Genomic DNA, 22574 nt, shown 5'->3' with positions numbered 1-22574 from the left:
GATGAAATGGCAGAGCGGACTCGATGGGCTGAATGGCCTTATTCTGCTCCTAGGTCTTAAGATCTGTTGGGTGTATCCAACGTTTTATTTTATATTTCTAACATGTGCGTTTCGAGAACTCGCACTTCTTTTAACCCAGTTCCTTCCCCTAAAATGCTTCAATGTCTATGCGTGCACGTGCACGCCGATCAGAAGGGAGGCGCGAACTCCCGTGCACGTGCACGCCGAAGCGGCCGCACTCATGTAGCAGCAGACCGGGGCTGCGGGCGGGCACTGTGAAAGGATCGTCGGGCAGTCATTGGTTGGAGCGGCTGGAGTGGGTGTGAGCAAGGTGAAGCGAAGAAGTGACAGCCAGGGTGGAAGCAGCGGGACTGGATGTTTTGACTCGCCGCCCTGCAACAGTGTGTCCGTCGCTCGGTGTGTGGAGCCGGGCGAGAGGTGAGCGCGGCAGGGGCAGGGGCAGGGGCTCGGGTTCAGGTTCAGGTTCAGGCCCCGAGAGCGGTGGACCGGGAGGGATTGTCGAATCCCGTGGCTGTTGTTGAGGCTACACAAGATGCGGCGGTGCCCTGTCTGCGAGGCCTTTGTCTGTTCCCTGCGACCTGTGCTTTTCCTGCCCTTGAACTTTAGTTCTGTCGCTGATCTTTGTACTCGAGATCACGTTTGGGGTTTGGAGTTTGGAGTCTTCGCACAGCGCCCCGCCCAAACCTCACGGCGAAGTGTAGGATCAGATCATCACTGGCACGAAGCTTTGCATTTTCAGATATACCAATGCACGAAGCTATGATGTGACAACGACCAGTCCCATGATCCGCTACTCCGCCTCCTCGTCTTGGTGGCAGTGCCTTTTGAAAGCAAATTTTTAGTGCCATCACTATTGTTTCTGAGGTATCATGGCTGCTGACTGCTTGGTCTGAAATAAAAACCAAAGCGCTGGAAATGATCGGGCTGTTTTTCTCTCTCTACATGATCTTACATTCTGTTTTTTTTTAAATTTAGGGTATCGAACACCTGTAGTTTTCGTTTTTTGAACCGCTTAATATGCTTGGACACGGCGGATCAGTTTTCATTACTTTTGCTGTTTGTTAATAATAGGGATGGTTTCCATGGGCTTCAAATCCAAAGATTCCCTTTGCGTGCATAATATCTCTAGCTCCCCAGACTAAAATATCTCACTTTAATATACATCTGCCAGGGAAAAGGCAAACGAAGTTGGATTCTTCGAAACCTCCAAACCCACAGAACTCCGCAGGAACAATCTGAAAGAAAGAACTCTACATAAGAAACTTTCGTGCACGTGAACGTCATTAATAACATAGTCAAATTCACAGCATAAATTAGGGGATAGAGTTTTAACACTGTTACAGTATGTGCTATCTCTAATGTAATCTGCTGCGGAACATACTACAAACAGTATAGTACAGTACAAGAACAGGCCCTCTGGCCCACAATGTTGTGCCAAACCAATCTGTAATCAAATGGCCAACTAAAGTATGCTCTTTTACCTACATGATGTCCATATCCTTTCATTTTTCTCACATTTATGTACCTACTAAGCATCTCTTAAAATGTCCTTAATAGATCTTTCTCAATCACCAATCCAAGCAATGCATTCCAGGTACCCAGCACTCTGTATATATTCCCTCAGATCTCCCCTCAGCCTTTGCTGCTCCAGAGAAAACAGCCCAAGTTTGTCCAGCCTCTTGTTATGGCAATGATATGTTCCAAAAATGTATTTATGTAGATTGCAATTTTTGCTTGTGATGGAGGTGGTTGTAATTAAACACTGTATTTCCAGAACTTTTGAAAAAAAGAAACATGCAAAAGTAGAAGTGCAGCCAGACAGCAGATGTCTGGGTCTGGGGGAGGTGGTAGATGGATGTCTGGGTCTGGATATTAAGATTTAGTAAATAGAATTGATAATACCTCTTTATATAATAACAATGTGTGGTTTGGAGTGGATTAGTGTTTTATTAAGCATATTGAAGATATTAATTTGCCTACTTAATGAAACAATCTAGGTTTCTTCCATTTCCGTCAGCCCAACATCAAAAGAAGCTTCAAGTGTACACTTTACACTGCTACTTCAAAGTACACACAGGCTCCTGTAATGTCACTGCAGTGAAATGCACAATCATGAATAAATACCATGCAGTCCTCCAAAAAGCTTTGTTGCTTCTCAGTTAATTATTTGCCTATATTTTAGGTGCTGGAGATCTGGTTTTGCTGGAGACTGTAATAGTTCAAAGCACAACCTGGGTTTAGAAAAGTCTTTAACACAGAAACATAAAAAATAGGTGCAGGAGTAGGCCATTTGGCCCTTCGAGCCTACACCGCCATTCAGTATGATCATGGCTGATCATCCAACTCAGAACCCTGCACCAGCCTTCCCTCCATACCCCCTGATCCCTTTAGCCACAAGGGCCATATCTAACTCCCTCTTAAATATAACCAATGAACTGGCCTCAACTGTTTCCTGTGGCAGAGAATTCCACAGATTCACCACTCTCTGTGTGAAGAAGTTTTTCCTAATCTCGGTCCTAAAAGGCTTCCCCTTTATCCTCAAACTGTGACCCCTCGTTCTGGACTTCCCCAACATCGGGAACAATCTTCCTGCATCTAGCCTGTCCAATCCCGTTAGGATTTTATACGTTTCAATCAGATCCCCCCTCAATCTTCTAAATTCCAACGAGTATAAGCCTAGTTCATCCAGTCTTTCATCATATGAAAGTCCTGCCATCCCAGGAATCAATCTGGTGAAGCTTCTTGTACTCCCTCTATGGCAAGGATGTCTTTCCTCAGATTAGGGGACCAAAACTGCACACAATACTCCAGGTGTGGTCTCACCAAGGCCTTGTACAACTGCAGTAGTATCTCCCTGCTCCTGTACTCGAATCCTCTCGCTATAAATGCCAGCTTACCATTCGCCTTTTTCACCGCCCGCCATACCTTTATTCTCAGAAATTTTGCTTACAGAAAGTTCAACAGCATAAATTGACTGGTATGGATTCCCGGCTTGTGATTAATCTGATTTTTAAAAAATATATAATAACAGCATCCTTTTGAATATGGACCTAAAGCATTCATGGCTGCAAGTTTAATTCTTTTTGAATCTCCCAGCCATTTTATTTCTTGAAGTAGTATCTCTTGAATATTAATAACTTCCGTTTATTCAGATAGCACTACTTACCAGAGGAAGTATCGTAGAAAAGCAAGATACTGTTGATTTTGAAAATAGAAGTGGGAAATAAATAGTGGGGAAGAAAAATTATTTTCACTGAACCAGCGACCTGAATTTTATATGCAACCTTCAATTTGTCTGGGATTAGTAAAATTGCTTAATGATTATATTTGTTCAGGTAAATACATTTAATGCATGAACTTTCTCTTGAAAGTTCACTTCTCTATTTTTGATCGTACCCAGTAGTCTTGTATTGCTGTAGTTGTTCAGGTGGTAGCTGAATAGACACTTTTGTTTAAAAGAAAAATGTTGATTGGAAAATTAACTTGTACTTCTTAGATTTCTGGAAAAGAAAAGGGAAATTCAGGAAGTAGTTTTATATTTTTATTTTCTTTAACTTAATTCAATCATTTATCATTAAACCAAGGCTTTTTAATGTGCTTAATTGAACAGATTCAGATTTAGAATAAAGTTAACAGTCAAACTGCATATTATTACTTCAATTTGTCTGGAGATTATATGGAAGAGAGTTGCTGTCCAAGTAAGCCTGTTTTAGAACATTCCTTGGTACAGCTTTGCATAATCAGATGTAGATATTAGACAAGAATTGGGTTCGGCATTTTTAGTTTGTTGTATTAAATTTCCACATCATTGGTGTAGTGCATTACTTTATTGGAAACCAGAATGGTGTGATAGACTCTATTTTGAATAGAATAGAAATATGTTTCACTAACTAATTAGATTGAAGAAAATGTTGCATTTGGTCTGTTGACATAGATATTTAAATAGCGTGTCCCACAGCAGATATTGGCAGCTGTTGTGTTGTTTACTTAGAATAAACTGGTTTTACATCAATTTTTCATATTTGGAATTTTAATGTTCCATAAAACAACTTGAGGCTAGAAAATCTAACATTGCTTTATGATACTGAATTAGGTGCAGGATGGTGGTTAGATCGATTAGAGAGAAATGTTACCTATTTACTGTACCTCTGTGGGTGAAGGTAATTATGAAGTTCTGAAACAGCATGGTTCAGAAGAAAATTCGAACATTTTAAAATGTGAGAACTGAAAACAGAGTTCAGGGTCTTGTGGAATAGAAATAAATCATTTAATGCACTTTTTAAAGACTTCTTCAGAAATTATTAGCGTAGAGTTCCCAGTCTTTAAATTGTTGGAACGACCATACTCTTTCTGAGTAACTGCAGTGTGTTTCCTCTGCTTGGGAACCAAGATCACATTAATTAGGTCAATGATTCTTTAGTACAATGCGATCATGCAATCAGGCAGTCATGCGATATGAAGGAAAAATGCATGTTTTTGTGCCTTTGCTGTGTTTCCTTTTCCTGTAGTTTGAAAGACTATTGACTGGAAATTGTACTTTGAAACATCTTGATGCATTTAGTAGGTGCTGTCTGTAATGCTAATGCAAAATGAAAAGCCTCAAAGAAACCAGGACATCCTTGCTTTAAGAAAATATTGCCCCCATAGTTTGCTAAAACTTGATTTGCATGTTTGACAGTGACACTAGATACCATTTTCACAATGGTGAGCCAATATTAAGGCTGTTGTGAAGGTGAGAAAGAAGGGTAGTGGCAATGTTGCATTGGTCTGAACATAGAATAGACTAATCAGCACCAACATCAGTTCCATATATCCCTTGTCCTTTGCAGATTTGTCAGTATTGATTTTTAAAAATATAATTAAATAGATGTCTTCTTAACTCAATGTAGCAGGAGATGGATCATTCTAGTTCATAAAGTTTACTCTGTGTTATGTACAGCCTATTTGCTGCTATGTATTTATGAAGTTTTTTTCTACTTTAACAGGTATACTTTATACTTTATACTTTTATACTTTATTGTCACCAAACAATTGGTACTAGAACGTACAAACCCCATTTCCAGAAAAGTTGGGATATTTTCCAAAATGCAATAAAAACAGAAATCTATGCTATGTTAATTCACGTGAACCTTTATTTAACTGACAAAAGTACAAAGAAAAGATTTTCAATAGTTTTACTGACCAACTTAATTGTATTTTGTAAATATACACAAATTTAGAATTTGATGGCTACAACACACTCAACAAAAGTTGGGACAGAGTTAAAATAAGATTGAAGAGTGCACAGAAGAGTCATGCTACTGTGACAATTATAGCCACCTGATCTCGGGAGTACTTTGGAAAACCATTGTCACTCAACACAGTCCGTCGCTGCATCCAGAAATGCAACTTGAAACTGTATTACGCAAGGAGGAAGCCATACATCAACTCTATGCAGAAACGCCAGCGAGTTCTCTGGGCCCGAGCTCATCTCAGATGGACCGAAAGACTGTGGAGCCGTGTGCTGTGGTCAGATGAGTCCACATTTCAGCTAGTTTTCAGGAAAAAACGGGCGTCGAATTCTCTGTGCCAAAGATGAAAACCACCATCCAGATTGTTATCAGCGAAAGGTGCAAAAGCCAGCATCTGTGATGGTATGGGGGTGCATCAGTGCCCACGGCATGGGTGAGTTGCATGTATGTGAAGGTACCATTGACTCTGAGGCATATATTAGGATTTTAGAGAGACATATGTTGCCATCAAGGCGACGTCTCTTCCTGGGACGTCCATGCTTATTTCAGCAGGACAATGCCAGGCCACATTCTGCACAGGCTACAACAGCGTGGCTTTGTAGACACAGAGTGCGTGTGCTTGACTGGCCTGCTGCCCGTCCAGATCTATCTGCTATTGAAAATGTATGGCGCATCATGAAGAGGAGAATCGGACAACGGAGACCACGGACTGTTGAGCAGCTGAAGTCTTATATCAAGCAAGAATGGACAAAATTCCCAATTGCAAATCTACTACAATTAGTATCCTCAGTTCCAAAACGATTAAAAAGTGTTATTAAACGGAAGGGTAATGTAACACAATGGTAAACATGCCTCTGACCCAACTTTTGTTGAGTGTGTTGCAGCCATCAAATTCTAAATTTGTGTATATTTACAAAATACAATTAAGTTGGTCAGTAAAACTATTGAAAATCTTTTCTTTGTACTTTTGTCAGTTAAATAAAGGTTCACGTGAATTAACATATCACAGATTTTTGTTTTTATTGTATTTTGGAAAATATCCCAACTTTTCTGGAAATGGGGTTTGTATAATCATCGCAGCGATATTTGATTCTGCGCTTCTCACTCCCTGGATTACAAATATTAAATACTAACGATATTAAAAATAGTTAAAATTAGTAAATATTAGAAATTTAAATTATTAAAATAGAAAATAGAAAAATGGGAAGTAAGGTAGTGCAAAAAAACCGAGAGGCAGGTCCAGATATTTGGAGGGTACGGCCCAGATCCGGGTCAGGATCCGTTCAGCAGTCTTATCACAGTTGGAAAGAAGCTTTATCAATACTTAAACAATATTTAAACAATACTTTATCATATTCATTCAAGGGATGTGTGCTTTGTAGGCTGAGCCAGCATGCAACTGCCTACCCCTAGTTGCTTTTGAAAAGGAAGTGGTGAGCTGCCACTTTAAACTGCTGTAGTCCTCGAGTTGTGGACATTCCTACAGTGCTGATAGGGAGAGAGTTCTTGGATTTTGATCCAATAACAGTGACAGAGTGCCGATACATTGCCAAGTCAGGATTGTTGTTTCGTTTAGCCAAGGCTCCTTGATGCCATTTTCGATCATACGTTGCCTTGAGGTCAAAGGCAGTTACTCTCACTTCACCTCTGAAGTTCAGGTCGTCCATTTTGGATTAAGGCTTTAATGAGGTCAGGAGGTGACTGATTTTGGAACCAAAACTGAGCTTCTGTTGCGAAATAAGCAGCTCTTCAAAGTTAAAATCAACTTTGTTCTCATATGCACAGGTGCAATGAAAAACTTTACTTGAAGCAATATCATAGGCACAAAGCACAATCACAAGAAAAGCATAAACAATTTTCACAAGAAAGAAGACCGCTAGAACAAAAAAAAAGTAAATTTTAGTGCAAATGATCAAAGTGATTGTGGTGTTGCTGAACTATAGTGATTAGTGTGCCGACTGGTTCAAGAACTGAATGGTTGAAGGGATGTAGTTGTTTTTGATAGCATTATCAATTATTTCTTCCATCACTTTACTAATGATTGAGGGTAGACTCATGAGATAGTAACTGGCTTGGTTGAAATTGTCCTGCTTCTTGTGGACTGGACATACCTGGTCAATTTTCCACATTATTGGGTTGGCTCTGAGTTTGAAGCTGGACTGGAAGAACATGGTCGAGAGTGCAGCAGGTTCTGGAGCAGAAGTAGCATTGTTAATTGTTGACAGTGCCCATGGCCTTTGCTGTATCCAGTTTCTTGATATCACGTGGAGTGAAACTTGCACATACTTCAGCATTCTCTTTCATGCGGATGTGCTGTGCTCCCCCAGCATTGAAAATGGGTATTGGTGGAAACTTCTCCTTGAATGACATGTTTGTTATCAGCACCATTCGTGACCCGATATGCCAGTACTGCAGAGCTTAGACTTTATCCATTGTTTGTGAGTTTGCTTATTCCGTCTGTTTATGCTGTTTGATTATACAAGAGCTGCTGTTTAGTAGCTTCACTAGGTTGATTACTAATCCAGAGATATGTTTGGAACTCTACCTGGCATGCCCTCCTGCACTCTTCATTTAACTGGACTTGATCCTTTGGTTTGATGCTGATGGTAGATTTGGAGATGCTCTGTGCCATGAGGTTTTAGATTTATGGTTGAGGATAGTTCTGCTGCTAGCTTGCAACATCTCATGCATACCCATTCTTGAGTAAATAGATCTCTTTGTAATCTCCCCCATTTAATGCAGATGGTAATGCACATGACATGATGTGTATTTTCAATAAGTGGGCAGGATTTCATCTCCACAGAAGTGTGTCCTATCAATATTGTCTTAGACAGATGCACCTGCATCAGGTAGATTAATACAGATTCTTTTAGTTTTGATGGGATGCAATTTGTCTTGCTGTCAGTGGAATTGTTGTAAACCATGAAAATGTGCTTTTAAAGTATGCCTTTTAAAAATATATATGTTTAAAGGAATGACAGAGTTAATCTCAGAGAAGATTCTTTGTCATGTATTTGGAGAAATTAACTTTGGTTATGCAATTACTATGCAAAACTCCATTTCTTGCTCAGTTCAGTTTTATGGTTTTATTAATTGGGAAGATGCTAATCAGACATTTAATATTTATGAAATTCACATCAATAGCCAAATTAAAAGTTGGATTGAAATGTTCTTTTGTTTCACTGGCATTAAAGCTAACAACTACGGATATAGACGGGTCAATGATAGCAGTTTTTACAGATTATTCTGTTGTTATTTTGCTTCGTAATAACCTTTACAAAAGTATCAGTTTCAGTTTGTCAAAAGAAATGAGATAATCTTCTGAAATTTTCTATTTAAATCTCTTCTGCTAATTTGTCGGTGGGGTGTAGGGTTCCCCAACTGACTGTCAATTACTGTGTCATCTTTATAGAATTGTTCATTCTGATATTGTTTGTGTGCTAGTTGAGTAATTTGAATTATTGGTTATAATCATGGATACTGACTTGTGCAAGTTCTTTCCACTCATGAACAAGGTAAAGCTTATACCATGACTCTTAGTTCTGCATTTTCTTTTCCAACAGTACTGAAACTAGTAATCAAGAAACAGACTTTTCAACCCAGCAAATCAATGCCAGGGCCTTAGTTGTACTCGAGCCATTTTTGCCTTTCATCTGACATAAACAACACATTCTTTTGAATCCTTTGTTCTTTTGTGGCATCTGGGGAATTGTGTAATTTGCATTTGCACTACTCTCTCTAGATTAAAGGACTTCCCATAGGTATTTGGAGCTGAATGGGATTCATTATTAGCATCAAAAGCATGTATTTATGTTGCCTTATCCAAGCAGCCCTTGTTCTTGGGCATTACAGCATTGAGTGTCAACAATGAAAGGGCTCATAGATGATAAAAGATTTTGGTACATGGATGGGTGGCACAGTGAAGCAGTTTAAAGAGCTACTGACTCACAGGTTAAGTGACCTGGTTTTAATTCTCATCTTCAGGGCTGTCTGTGTGGAGTTTGTAAATTCTCATTTTGACCTCTTTAGATGAGCTGGTTTCTAACAATGTCCCAAAACGTGCAGGCTGGTGGGTTTCACTCTCATCTACAAACCTCTGTGTGTCGGTATCTGCGGGGAGTTGATGGGAATGTACACAAGAGTTATAGTAAAGTACAAAGTGGTTTGGATCTGGTAAGCCAAATAGCCTGTATACAGTATCTCTCCATAACTATTTAGTCATCCCAGGTATTTATGTCTGTGTGAACCACTTTGTTTAATTAAATTCTCGTGTTTCCCATGCATCTCTTACAGATTTCTCCTTTTCAAGAAATCATTGACTTCTGTTTGAAACGATAGATGCATGTTGAAGGCATAAGGCACTTGAGGGGTGCAAGGACAATGGGCTTTGAAACAAAAGAGAAGGAATTATGGTTAAAGTGCAGATTTTAAGGAGAGTTTTGAGTGAGAACAGAATGGGAACAACAGATATGTGAGTGAGGGAATTGCTTAGAATGGGGATTAGAGATTTAGATATACTGTAGGTTGATTCAACGACTTGATCCTACATGTTTTCTTTAAATGTCAGTGATCCTTGGCCAGGAAATGATCAACTTCAAATCTGTTCAAGAGAGGTCCCCATTGCCACTAAAACTACAGCACTGTCCCCTCCCTCCCACCCCACCCCCATCCCCATCACTCCTTTTATCCTGCACACTTAAACTAGATATTCTGAATCTAGTTTACAGAATTCCCGATGCCAATCTTGCTGAGATCTTTGAAGGAATTCTAAAGGACCTTGGGTATTTATGACCTGCATGGCTGAGTTGGTAGCAGACTAATCTATGATATCTACCATGGTACTCCAGATTTTCCTTTTTATTTTGGTTTGCAAAGAGCCAATTATTTTATATCCATTAAACGTATCAAGGTTGGTTAAATTTTAGAGAATCAGAGGAGCTTCAGGTGACAGAAATCTGAAACAGAAAATATTGGAAATCCTCATTAGGTCAGTTAGTATATTAAGAAAGAAACATTAAACATTTCGGGTTCAGAACTTTTTATCAGAACTGAGAGAGAAAAACGAGAGACAGGAGAGGCTGCAGATGCAAGTAAGACAACATCAATGGAGGAAAATGGACAGTTGACATTTTGAGTTGAGACCCTGTATCAAGACTGAGAATGTAGAGGGCAGGTGGTCACTATGAAAAGGTCAGAGGGAGGGGTGAGGCTAAAGCTGGCATATGATGGGTTGAATCAGACACGGAAGAGTATAATGTGCAGATTAAGTCATGTGAGGAATGGGAGAGGAATGCCAGCATACTCCTGACTTGAGCCTTGTAGATGGTGGACAGATTTTGGGAAATTGAGGCGAGTTACCTGTTGCAGGATTCCTAGCTTCTGATCTGCTGTTATAGACATGTTATGCAAATACCTATTCCAGTTCAGTGGTAACCCCCAGGATGTTGATTTGGAGAAGTTCAAAGTAAATCTATTTTCAATGTGTGTGTGTGTGTGTATATATATATATATATATATAAAACCATATACAACCCTGAGATTCATTTTCTTGCAGGCATACACAGTAAATCTATGAAACACGATCGAATCAATGAAAGACTGCACCCAACAGGATGGACAAACAACCGATGTGCAAAGGACAGCAAACTGTGCAAACACAAAAATAAAATTTAAAAAAGCAGTAATTACTGAGAATATGAGATGAGGAGTCCTTAGGTACTGTGAACAGTTCACTGCGAGTGAGGTTGTGTGAAGTTATCTGTCCCCTTTGGTTCAAGAGCCTAATGGTTGAGAGGTAATAACTGTTCCTGAACCTGGTAGTGTGGGTCCTGAGGCACCTATACCACCTTCCGGATGGCAGCAACGAGAAGAGAGCGTAACCTGAATTGTGGAGGTCCCTGATGATGGATGCTGCTTTCCTGCGACAGTGCTTTGTGTACAGGTGCTCAGTGGTGGGCAGGGCGTTACCTGTGATGAACTGGGCTGTATCCTCTACTTTGTATAGGCTTTTCTATTCAGAGGCATTGGTGTTTCATACCAGGCTGTGATGTAACCAGTCAATGTACTCTCCACCACACATCAAAGAAGTTTGTCTAGTTTTAGATGTCATGCCGAATGTTCGCAAACTTTTAAGAAAGTAGAGGCACTGTCATGCTTTCTTCATCATTGCACTTAATGTGCTGGGCCCAGGACCATACTCTGAAATGGTAACAATAAGGAATTTAAGGTTGCTAACCGTCTCCACCTCTGATCCCCTGATGAGGACTGGCTTGGGAACCCCCAGTTTCCTCATCCTGAAATCAATAATTTGCTGTTTGGTCTTGCTGGCATTGAGAGAGAGATTGTTGTGGCAACGCTCAGCTAGGTTTCCACTCTCCCTCCTATATGCTGATTTGTCACCACCTTTGATTCAGCCAGTGACGGTGGTGTCATCAGCAGACTTAAATATGGCATTGGAGCTGTGCTTAGCCTCACAGTCATGAGTATAAAGCGAGTGTGTGAGGAGGCAAAGCACACAGCCTTGGAAATTGTGGAGGTGATGAATTTGCCATTCAGAACTGCCTGGGGTCTGCAAGTGAGGAAATCACTTGGGGGTATTGAGGCTAAGGTCATGAAGCTTATTGATTATTTTTGAGGGGATGATGATGTTGAGTGCTGAGCTGTAGTCGATGAAGAGCATCCAGATGCATCCATCTTCACTGTTCAGATGTTCCAGGGTTAAGTGAAGAGCCTGGGAATTGGAGTGGATCCAAGCCGCTTCTCAGGCAGGAGTGGTTATGTTTCATCACCAACCTCTCAAAGCACTTCATCACAGTGGATGTAAGTGCTACTGGACGATAGTCATTGAGGCAAGTTATTACGTTCTTCTTGGGCAGCGGTGTATTAAAGTTTGCTTGAAGAATGTGGAAACTTCAGTCTGCCAAGCAAATGGTGCTGAACACTGCAATAGTCAGCAACCATCCCTACTTCTGACTTGTGATTGAAGGAAGTCTATAGGTGAAGCAGCTTAAGATAGTTGGGTCCAGGATATTATCTTAAGGAGCTCCTACAATGACGTTCTGTGTATCAATCTTGATACACCACTTCCTCTTCCTCTGTGCTCAGCATGGTTCCACTCAGTAGAAAGCTTCCCCCATTTTCCATTGATTTCAGTTTAGCCAGAGCTCCTTCATAACACACTCAAATCAAAAGTGGCTTTGATATCAAGGCTTTCATTTCACCTCTGGAGCTCAGCTGTTTTATTCATATTTAAACTAATTGAGGTCAGGAGCTCTGTGAATTTGGTAGAACTGAACCTGAACTTCTGTGAGCAGATTGTTGTTTAACCCCATTTTCGATTATCAAAATGTTGCAAAGGATAATCGAGAGTGGGCAAATGGGGCAGTAAAGGGTGGATTAGATTTGTCTGTTTGTGGTTAGGACTTATCAGGGACTTTCCACATTGCAGGAAGATACCAGTGTAGTACCAGAACAGCATGGTCAAAGGTGTGGCAAGTGCAGGGGCACGAGTCTTATATCGGGGCCATAGATATTGCTGTATCCAGTTGTTAGAAGGAGTGAACTGAATTGGTCGAAGGCTTGTATCTGTTATGCTGGGGACGACTGGAGAGTGCCGAATTGCATCATCTACTTGGCACTTTTGAATGAAGATTCTTGCAAATGCTTTAATTTTTTCTTTTGCAGTGATGGGCTGGGCACCACCATTGTTGAGAACAGGCAATGAGCTGCTTGTGGGATCGCTTAGCTCTGTTTATTGTATGTTATTTACTTTGTTTGCTATGCAAGTGGTTCCCAGTGTTATACGGGATTGATTACTGAGATTTGTATCGGAATCAAAATTTGACCTACGAAGTACTGAGTCGCAGCTGATGTGGCAATTGAAAGTTTACTCTCTAATTTTTAATTTTAGTTGGAGTTTCCTTTTTATTTTTCCAGGCGTATCAGATGGCAGCAGAGGAAAAGCTCACATCTGCTCTGGATCTTGGGAATGAACAATCTCGCTCTCCCACTAGCCCATCACGTCTCACCCATTTTAAGCCTCTGACTCCAGATCAAGATGAACCTCCTTTCAAATCAGCCTATAGCTCCTTTGTGAGCCTCTTCCGTTTCAGCAAAGGTGAGAAATGGATCGATTTCTGAAAAGCAACTGAAGTGCTAACAGCTTATGGTTGTGTATTATAAATTATGCATTAGAGACATGAGGTATATTTCATATTGCAGTTCAATTCTGATGCTCATTGATTTACCTCTCTATATGTTTTGTAATTGAGCAGTAAATTCTGTTGGTACCATGACACAGATCAATCCTGATTATTGGAGATGATTCACCTTAAAAATTGGAGAGAAGAGTAAATTGATCAAGCAATTCAGGGTAGAATTACAAAAGAAGAGAAACAAAACTAAACGCCATTGTTGCATAATCTTAAAGATCTTGATGTACTGTATATCTTGCTTTAGAAACAGTTCTCTGTAAATCTTCACATGCATCATAAAATGTGAATTGTTATTTTAAATGTGTTTTTGGAGAGCCTGTAAAATAAACCTTGTTATCATCCAATGTCAGATGATGGGAGACCCAACTCTTCATACAGGCCAGAACTATCCCAGAGTGAACCACAAGTTACGGGAGCAAATTGGTCTAACCACCAAAATGATGGACAAGCATATTTAAGGACGCCACCAGCCTACAAAAAACAATGTATTGCAGAAAACACTCGGAGAGCATCCAGTGCATCAATGGTCAAAGCTCAAGGTGCAGGTAAAGAGAATAGTTAGTGATTTAACTTTATTATTTTTACAAGCATTAAAATTACCTAAAAGCACTTGTACATAATCATTTCATATTGTGTTTTAAAGTTATGAATAATGTTTGGTAAATGCATTTTTATTACTTGAAATCAGTACTAATGCTTCAACCATTTCCTCAAGATTCTCTTTAAAAGATTATGTAAGCTAATCACAAAACAAATACTATAAAGCAACTGTGTATCAACCTATTCACATATTTATACATTGCTGCAGTTGAATGCAGTTTCATAGCTGTATTTCTGTTTATTATTAACACATCATGAAAAGTTAGATCTCATTGAGGTGTATGCTTTTGATGCAGAAGTTAAATTGTTCATCTGTGAACTCGCATTCCTTCAGATTTTAATTATTGATTTTTCTTATTTAACATTAATCTTAATTCTGATTCATTTATCTTCCCCTTTATTTTACGTTTTGTGTATGTGATTGGTTAAAACAGGACATTAATTTTCTTGTTCTTGATTCAGGACATTACAAAGATTCTAATTTCTACAACTGCAGTTTCTAGTGCAAGTATAAAGAATGTCCAACGCAAATTTGTAATGCCAGATCACGCATCGCACTGCTCTGCATTTCATTCCCACAGTGTGTGTATGTGCTATAAATTTCAACTGTATATTAACAACAGGATCTTTCTTCTGTATTTAGCAATGATTAGGATGCTCTCACTGGGATGTTGACTCTTTCATTGCTGGTAGAAAAGATTATAAATTTTTCTTATTTGGTATAATTTAAGTGATATGGCTTGTATAAGGATAATCTTATTTGAAGTAAAGCTACAGCAGTGAGAAAATTGTTAGACAACTTTACCATGTTGGTTGCTGAAATAGTCACAATTGAAATTAATGTATCTGTATCATTGCTTATGCCTGTTAAATTAACACTTGGAATTTCTATGCAGGTACCAAGCTATCATCATTATTGCAAAAGTTAGATGGCTTTTTTCATGCCTTTGAAGGCATCTGGTAAATGAAACCCAATGCACTTATAGTTCCTCAAGCATAAAAAACTTTCAAAATGGAAAAGCTATGAAACTGCTCTGCTGCAGGCCTTTTCTTAGTGTAACTGAAGTTTATACCAAAATTTGCCCATTTTTGTCAAGAAGACGCATGATAGAACATGAACAAAAATGTTAAATATATGACATCATCAAACTAAAATGAATTTTAAAATATTTCTCACAGTTTCAAAGATAGCAGCACTGCGCTGACAGCATAAAGATCATGAACAACATACAGCAAATTTAAATTATTTTATGGACTTTAGATGATGAAGTTAAGAACCTTAAATAAATGAAGTTTGGATCTAGAGGTGCATAGGTGAGTGGATAGTGAGAAACCTTTCCCTATAATTGAGATATCTAAAACTAGAGGGCATAGATTTAATGTGAGATAGTGGAAATTTAAAGGGATTCAGAAGGGTACATTTTTTCACACCAGAAGTTGTTAGTATCTGGAGTGTGCTGCCAGAAGTGGAGGTGGGAACGGTTATAACATTTAAGATGTATTGGGACGATTACCATACTGAGGAATGCAAAGAGGGATATAGAATTAATGTAGGCAAGTGGGATTGGTGTAGATAGCAATGGTAATTTGCAGAGGCACGGTCAGCTGAAGGAGCTGTTTAATTCTGAGCGACAGGGCACAGGAAATTGCAAAAGAAAGTAAGTCAGACTGCATCTGTGGGAAGAGAAGCAGAGTCAAAACTGAAAAGGAGACAAAAGTTTGTTCCACAGCAAGCGGATATTGGACGGGAGTTGTCTCCCTTCAGATAATAACTAGATACGTTTGTTAACAGTTTATCCTCATGGTCACTTTGGTTTTACTCTAGCAGAAGTATTTTCCTCCCACAATCTTCTGCAGCTGAACAAGGTGAGATCATATTCTTGAATTGGATTTGATAAGTGGCACTCATTTTTAACTGTTTTATTCTTTAAAAAAATAAAAGTTCTTGAATGCTTCCAAATTGTATTTAGAGTGTACTTTTGGCAAGATGGACAATTGGCTGAATCAGGTGCTTTCATTAGCAAGGCTTATTCTGCCTCGCCTTCATGCCATGTAATGTGGTACAAAAACTCTTCGGACAGGAGTTTCATGAAGGATCAGGCCCACCTGAGTGCAGCAGCAAATCTGCAAGTTTTGTTTGTACTTAGAAGTGCCTTCAAACTTTTCTCATATTGTATTGAAAGACTTACGATGTTATGGTTTCTAACTTCTAGTAAACATGCATTTTGGTTTACAGATACTACATTCTAATATTGCGGGTGAAAGAGAATGAAAGAGCAACTTTTCCACTTGTCTAATGGGTATTTAACCTAGAACTGGTCTTGTGGTCCTTGCCTTGCAAGTTTTCTTTTATGTAGGCAGCTATTTTATGGTTTTGTCATCAACTGCCAGCAAGAGCAGTGACTTAAGTCCCATCTCTATTTTTAAAAAAAAGACTGGCTTATGTTCTGGATTGCTTTTAATGAAAGGAAAAAAAAAAGCAAAGCATTCAACTCCTAATCAATTTGCATTGCAAAATAATAATGTGGTATAATCCAAATATGTGCTTCCTGTTGCAACATACAATTTTTGAGATGGATTTTGTTTTTATTAACCAGATGGTCATAGGAAACCAGATGTTTCTATGGGTGGCCATGATCCTCGAACAGCAGTACAACTGAGGAGCCTGACTACAGTTTTGAAGCGTTTGAAAGAAATAATGGAGGGCAAAAGCCAGGTATAGTACACAGTCAGTAAGGAATTAAAATAAAATCAAGCAAGCTGAACAAGTAGGAATAGCTACAATAAGGCGAGATATGTGAGGATTTTAGAAAGAATCAAATTGTAACTTGTAAGGCACAAACACAGCAAGGTTCTGTCAAATTAAGCTTGTCGCCAATTTGACAAAAGATAAAGTAGGCAAAAGATTTCCATAAAATAATCAAGGGATGATCTGAAATTCATTGCTGCTAACTTTGGGGGGTGGGGGTGGGGGAGAGAGAACAACAGTCTGAGGGAATCTCATTCCTGCACGATTACTCCAGAAAGGAGTGAAGAAGACTTGATAGCATTCTACATTTAATGTTATGGGATTTGTAAGTACCACAAAACAGAATCACAACCAAACCTTCTATCAAAGGGAAATGAAATTAATTGTAACAATTGCTGTGTTTGTTCCCACCTTTCCTTGCTAACTTCTGTATTATCAGCCCCAAGAGCATTAGGCTGGCCATTATTGGCTAGCTTCAAAAGGGCATGTGGTTTTTGCAAAAGTGTATTTTAGAAACTGTAGGCGTCACTATTGACAACAGGGATTGGAACTTCCAAGGAGTAGGAATAGACGTATTAGTCTCATTTTCAAGATATCTGACACAAGACTGTGTATATGAATATGGGACTGCAACCCAATGAGAAAGAAAGGATGAAGAATAACTCTAAGCACTACATTAATGGATACAGTTTCAATCAAATGGAGCTAGAGACAAAAGTCCAAAAGGTTTGTTACCATCTGGTATGATGCAAGGAAAAGTATAAGATAATTAAAATCGACAAAGTATGTTGACAAAAATTCAACCATGGTGACCAAATTGCTCAACGCAGGATTTCTTGAGTTCAAAGTTCAAATTAAATTTATTATCAAAGTACATGTATGCCACCATATACAAATGAGTTTCATTTTCTTGTGAGTATACTTCATTTTTAAAATCTTTTTATTAATATATAATCTCCTATAGCTATAAAGCACAGAAGTTCAACAAATTGGTGTATGTATAATTAATAAAGCTGAAGAAAAAATACTTATATATGCTAATGAAAAAAAAATTTATATAAGAAAAAGAAGGAAAAAAGAGAACCCCAACTAACCGGGGGGAAAAGCCCACTAACTACAAAACAAAAATAGGAAAAAAAACATTAGGAACCAACTCCCCAAGCAATAGGTCTTACAATCATTTATATATATATATAAAAGAAGAAAAAGAGAACAACAACTGCCAAATCACATTTATATGACATAAAATTGGAAGGAAACCATATAAATTAATTCAAATTAAATGAAAACAACAGGAATTCTGCAGATGCTGGAAATTCAAGCAACACACATAAAAGTTGCTGGTGAACGCAGCAGGCCAGGCAGCATCTCTAGGAAGAGGTGCAGTCGATGTTTCAGGCCGAGACCCTTCGTCAGGACTATCAAATTAAATGATAATATTTGGCAAAAGAGCCCCAGCTTCTCTCGAAATTGAATTGGGGATCAAATGTTCTACTTCTAATTTTTTCCAAACTAAGACAAAGCGTTACTTGGGAAAACCATTGAATTAGTGTAGGAGCAGCGGTATCTTTCCACTTCAATAAAATAGCTCTTCTTACCAACAATGTAATGAATACAATTACATGTTGGTTTGAAAATGAAATACCCTGAATAGGGTGCGGAACTATTCCAAATAGAACAGTTAGTGTATTAGGTTGTAAATTAATTTTCAAAGCTTTAGAAATTGTAGAAAATAAAGATTTCCAAAAAGATTTCAATGGGGGACATGACCAGAACATATGTGACAAAGTAGCTACTTCATTTTTGCACCTATCACAATAATTATCTATATTAGGCAATATTTTGGATAGTCTCTCCTTTGTTAAATAATAACGGTGAACAATTTTAAATTGAATTAAACAAAGATTAGCACATATTGAAGAAGAATTAACCATTTTCAGAACACGCAACCAATCTTCATTAACAAAAGTCATATTAAGTTCTCTCTCCCAATCTTGTTTAATCTTTAGTGAAAGGTTATCTTTTTGTAGTAAAAAATAAATTATAAATTCTACCAATGGAACCTTTCACTAAAGGATTCATATTCAAAATAGTATCCAACAAATCAGATTCTTGCATATATGGAAACATAGAAATGTATTTTTGTAAAAAATGTCTAACCTGAAAATATTGTAAGAAATGTGTATGAGAGAGAGAGTATTTGCTAATTAACCCTTCAAAAGTCATCAATCAACCATCACTAAATAAATCTGCAAAAGAACAGGTCCCCTTATTTCTCCATAAAAGAAGAATGGGATCAGTAATTGAAGGTTTAAATAGCAAATTTCGAAACACAGGGCTAGACAATTTAAATCGTTTAAAATTTAAAAAGTTGCAAAACTGAAGCCAAATCCGTAAGGACTGTTTAATAACAGGGTAAAGATTTAAATTGGTAATTTTAGCAAGTTGTAAAGGTAATGGAGCTCCTAATAATGAAGTTAAATAAAATTGATTAATAGCTTTAAATTCCAAATCAATTCAAGCTGGTTTTTGGTTCTTATCGAGCCAATATAACCAAAAACATAGTTGTCGAATATTAACAACCCAATAATACAATCTTAAATTAGGTAGCGCGAGTCCACCATCTTTTTTGGATTTTTGTAAATGAATTTTATTAACTCTTGGTTTTTTATTATTCCATATAAAGGACGAAATAGTAGAATCAATTTGATCAAAATAATTTTAGTTAGAAAAATAGGTATATTTTGATAAATATATAAAAATCTAGATAAAATCATCATTTTCACAGCATGAATACGACCTATTAAAGAAAGTGTAAGAGGATTCCATCTAGAAAATAATTGTTTCACAGAGTCCAATAAAGAAACTACATTAGCTTTATAAAGATCCTTTTTTTGTAATAATAATACCCAAATACTTAAAAGAATTCACAATTCTAAATGGAATATCATGATACATAATAACAGGAACATTTAAAGGGAACAATTCACTTATTTAAGTTTATATCCTGAAAATTTTCCAAAATCATTTAATAATTCTAAAAGATTAGGAATAGATTCTTCAGGATTCAAGATATAAACCAGAAGATCATCTGCATAAAGAGAGATCTTGTGTATGGTCCCATTTATAGAAATACCATGAATGTTTTTAGCTTCACGAATTGTTATAGCCAGAGGGTCCAGTGCGAGATTAAATAATAAAGGACTTAATGGACACCCTTGTCGAGTACCTTGTGAAAGTAAAAAAAAAGGGAGACCTAAGATTATTAGTAGTAACGGTAGTGATAGGGTTCTTATAGATCATTTGAATCCACTTATTAAAATTATTACCAAAGCCAAATTTCTCTAATACATTAAACAAAGAAGTCCATTCAACTCTTATCAAATGCCGTTTCTGCATCCAGAGAAATAACACATTGAGGTATTTTGGATAATGGTGAATATATAATGTTCATCAATCTTCGAATATTACATCCCCCTGGGTCGTCTCCTCCTTCCATTTCTCCTGTGGTCCAGTCTCCTCTCCTATCAGATTATTTCTTCTCCGGCCCCTTACCTTTCCCATCCACCTGGCTTCACCTGTCACCCTCCAGCTATCCTCCTTCTCCTCCCCGACCTTTTTATTCTGGGATCTTCCCCCTTACTTCTCAGTCCTGAAGAATGGTCTGGGCCCGAAACGTTGACTATCTGTTCCTCTCCAGAGATGCTACCTGACCTGCTGAGTTTCTCCAGCATTTTGTGTGGGTTGCTCTGGATTTCCAGCATCTGCAGACTTTATCAGGTTTAGTGATAATATTTTAGCTTAAAGATTTTTGCTTTCACTCTTACACACATAGTTTGCTTATTCCATGAAATTTGATCTGTCAAGTCTATACTACCTTCTTTCATCTGGATTTCTGTTTAAAGTTGCCTGCACTGCCAGCTAAAAATGTGTGTTGTAAATCAGTGAGGTGTACTGTTTATTTGACTTAGGATAACAGTTTTCTCTTGAGATAAGCACCGAAGGTATTGCATTTTGTCTCTCAGTCAATTGAGATGGAAACTGAGTGCCCTTCTGGCTGTTCTGGTGAGTTGGGTGGAGGTGATGGAGATTTAGCACAATTCAGTGGATTTGAATGTTATCTAGTTATTGTGTCAGCTTCTTTCCTTTAAGACCTACTAAGAAAGGGGAAGCTAATAACTGAGATAACAAAATGTTGGGGGAACTCAGAAGATCAGGCAGCTTCTGTGGAGGGAAATGAACAGATGGTGTCTTGGGCCGAGACTCTTTGTCAAGACAAACTAACTTGGTCTATTTGACATGGGGAAAAGAAAGTGATAAACCATGAATTTTTACTTAACCTCCTTTAAATGTTGATGGAGGAGAGGAAAACCAAGAGAAAAAAAAGGAAGACAAGCAGTGATTAAGGGGTTTGTGAAGTCTGAATAAGCTTCCACCATAAGCTGCTTGAAGGAGGAATAAGACTTAACAGAGAAAAAGTCCATTTTGAGAGGTAACATTTCAGGAAATGCTTTACATTGCTGCCCAATGAGAAGAAAGTATATGCAGAGTTGATTTACTTAAAACAAAATGTGGATTTGTATACTGATTGCACTACACTTTGTAGTATTTAAGAATCACTAAACTCTGTTACTTGTGTTTTGTAATATAGGATACTGACCTGAAGCAGTACTGGATGCCAGACAGTCAGTGCAAAGAGTGTTATGACTGCAGTGAGAAGTTTACTACTTTTAGACGTCGACACCACTGCCGTTTATGCGGGCAGATCTTCTGTAGTCGCTGTTGCAATCAAGAAATTCCTGGGAAATTCATGGGTTATGCAGGTATGTAAATAGTAAACTTGCGTTGTGTCCACTTTATTTGATACACCTGTACACCTGCTTGTTCATGTAAATATTTAATCACCCAATCATGTGACAGCAAATCAGTGCATAAAAGCACGCAGTCATGGTCAAGTGGTTTATCAGACCAAACATGAGAATGGGGAAGAAATGTAGTCTAAGTGACTTTGACCGTGGAATGATTGTTGGTGCCAGACAGGGTGGTTTGAGATCTCAGGAACTGCTGATCTTTGCACACAGCAGTCTCAAGGGTTTACAGAAAATGGACTGAAAAGCAAAAAACATCCAGTAAGCAGCAGTTCCGTGGGCAAAAATGCCTTGTTAATGAGAGAGGTTGGAGGAGAATGGTCAGACTGGTTCAAGCTGACAGGAGGGTAACAGTAACTCAAATAACCACGTATAACAATGGGGGGGTGATGCAGAAGAGCATCTATGAATGCAAAACATGTTGAACCTTGAAGTGGATGGGCTAGAGCAACAGAAGACCACAAACATAGACTCATTGGCCACTTTGTTAGATAATGGTGATTGAGTGCAACGAAAGAGATCAAATCCTGTGGTATACCCCAAGATTGATCATTTTAAGCAACTGGATAGGACATTGGGAGATAGCAACACATTAGGGTAAGTTAAACAATATAACCAAAGGGCCAATAATTAACTTTAAATTAATATTGTATATGGAGTGAAGTAACTGATCACAATAAAAGTATTTTAAATGGAGATCTTGCTGTACATAAAATTAGTATTTTTTGGGGGTGGGATTGGGGATTAATGGAGAATGGGTGAGGAGGGCATTACACAGTCAATTCTCCAATATTGTTGGTCATTTCAGATGTTACTAAATGAAAATGATCTCCCTTCAATCCACTTGGTCATTATCAGTATTGGTGTCGAGAATATTTGAAGCTTAAGTTTG

At 38.2% G+C, this 22574-nt stretch overlaps 1 protein-coding gene across 4 annotated transcripts in view; it reads left to right on the top strand.

Annotated features, from left to right (window-relative positions):
- The first annotated feature begins 271 nt into the window (after positions 1–271).
- pikfyve (phosphoinositide kinase, FYVE finger containing) overlaps positions 272–22574 on the top strand; it is a 137375-nt gene continuing 115072 nt past the window's right edge. For 3 of the 4 annotated variants that reach the window (XM_063051848.1, XM_063051846.1, XM_063051845.1), the window contains exons 1-5: positions 275–438; positions 13188–13368; positions 13816–14010; positions 16663–16781; positions 21466–21637. In XM_063051848.1, the coding sequence (XP_062907918.1) occupies positions 13197–13368; positions 13816–14010; positions 16663–16781; positions 21466–21637 (658 nt within the window). In that variant the 5' untranslated portion in view covers positions 275–438; positions 13188–13196. Of the gene's footprint in view, positions 439–13187; positions 13369–13815; positions 14011–16662; positions 16782–21465; positions 21638–22574 lie in introns of all 4 variants that reach the window. The other variant, XM_063051851.1, reaches the window with a different exon arrangement.

This window comes from Mobula hypostoma, chromosome 6, assembly GCF_963921235.1.
Source record: "Mobula hypostoma chromosome 6, sMobHyp1.1, whole genome shotgun sequence".
NCBI classification, from domain to species: domain Eukaryota; kingdom Metazoa; phylum Chordata; class Chondrichthyes; order Myliobatiformes; family Myliobatidae; genus Mobula; species Mobula hypostoma.
Note: the sequence above shows the minus strand (reverse complement) of the source record. Positions and strands in the feature narration are given on the sequence as shown.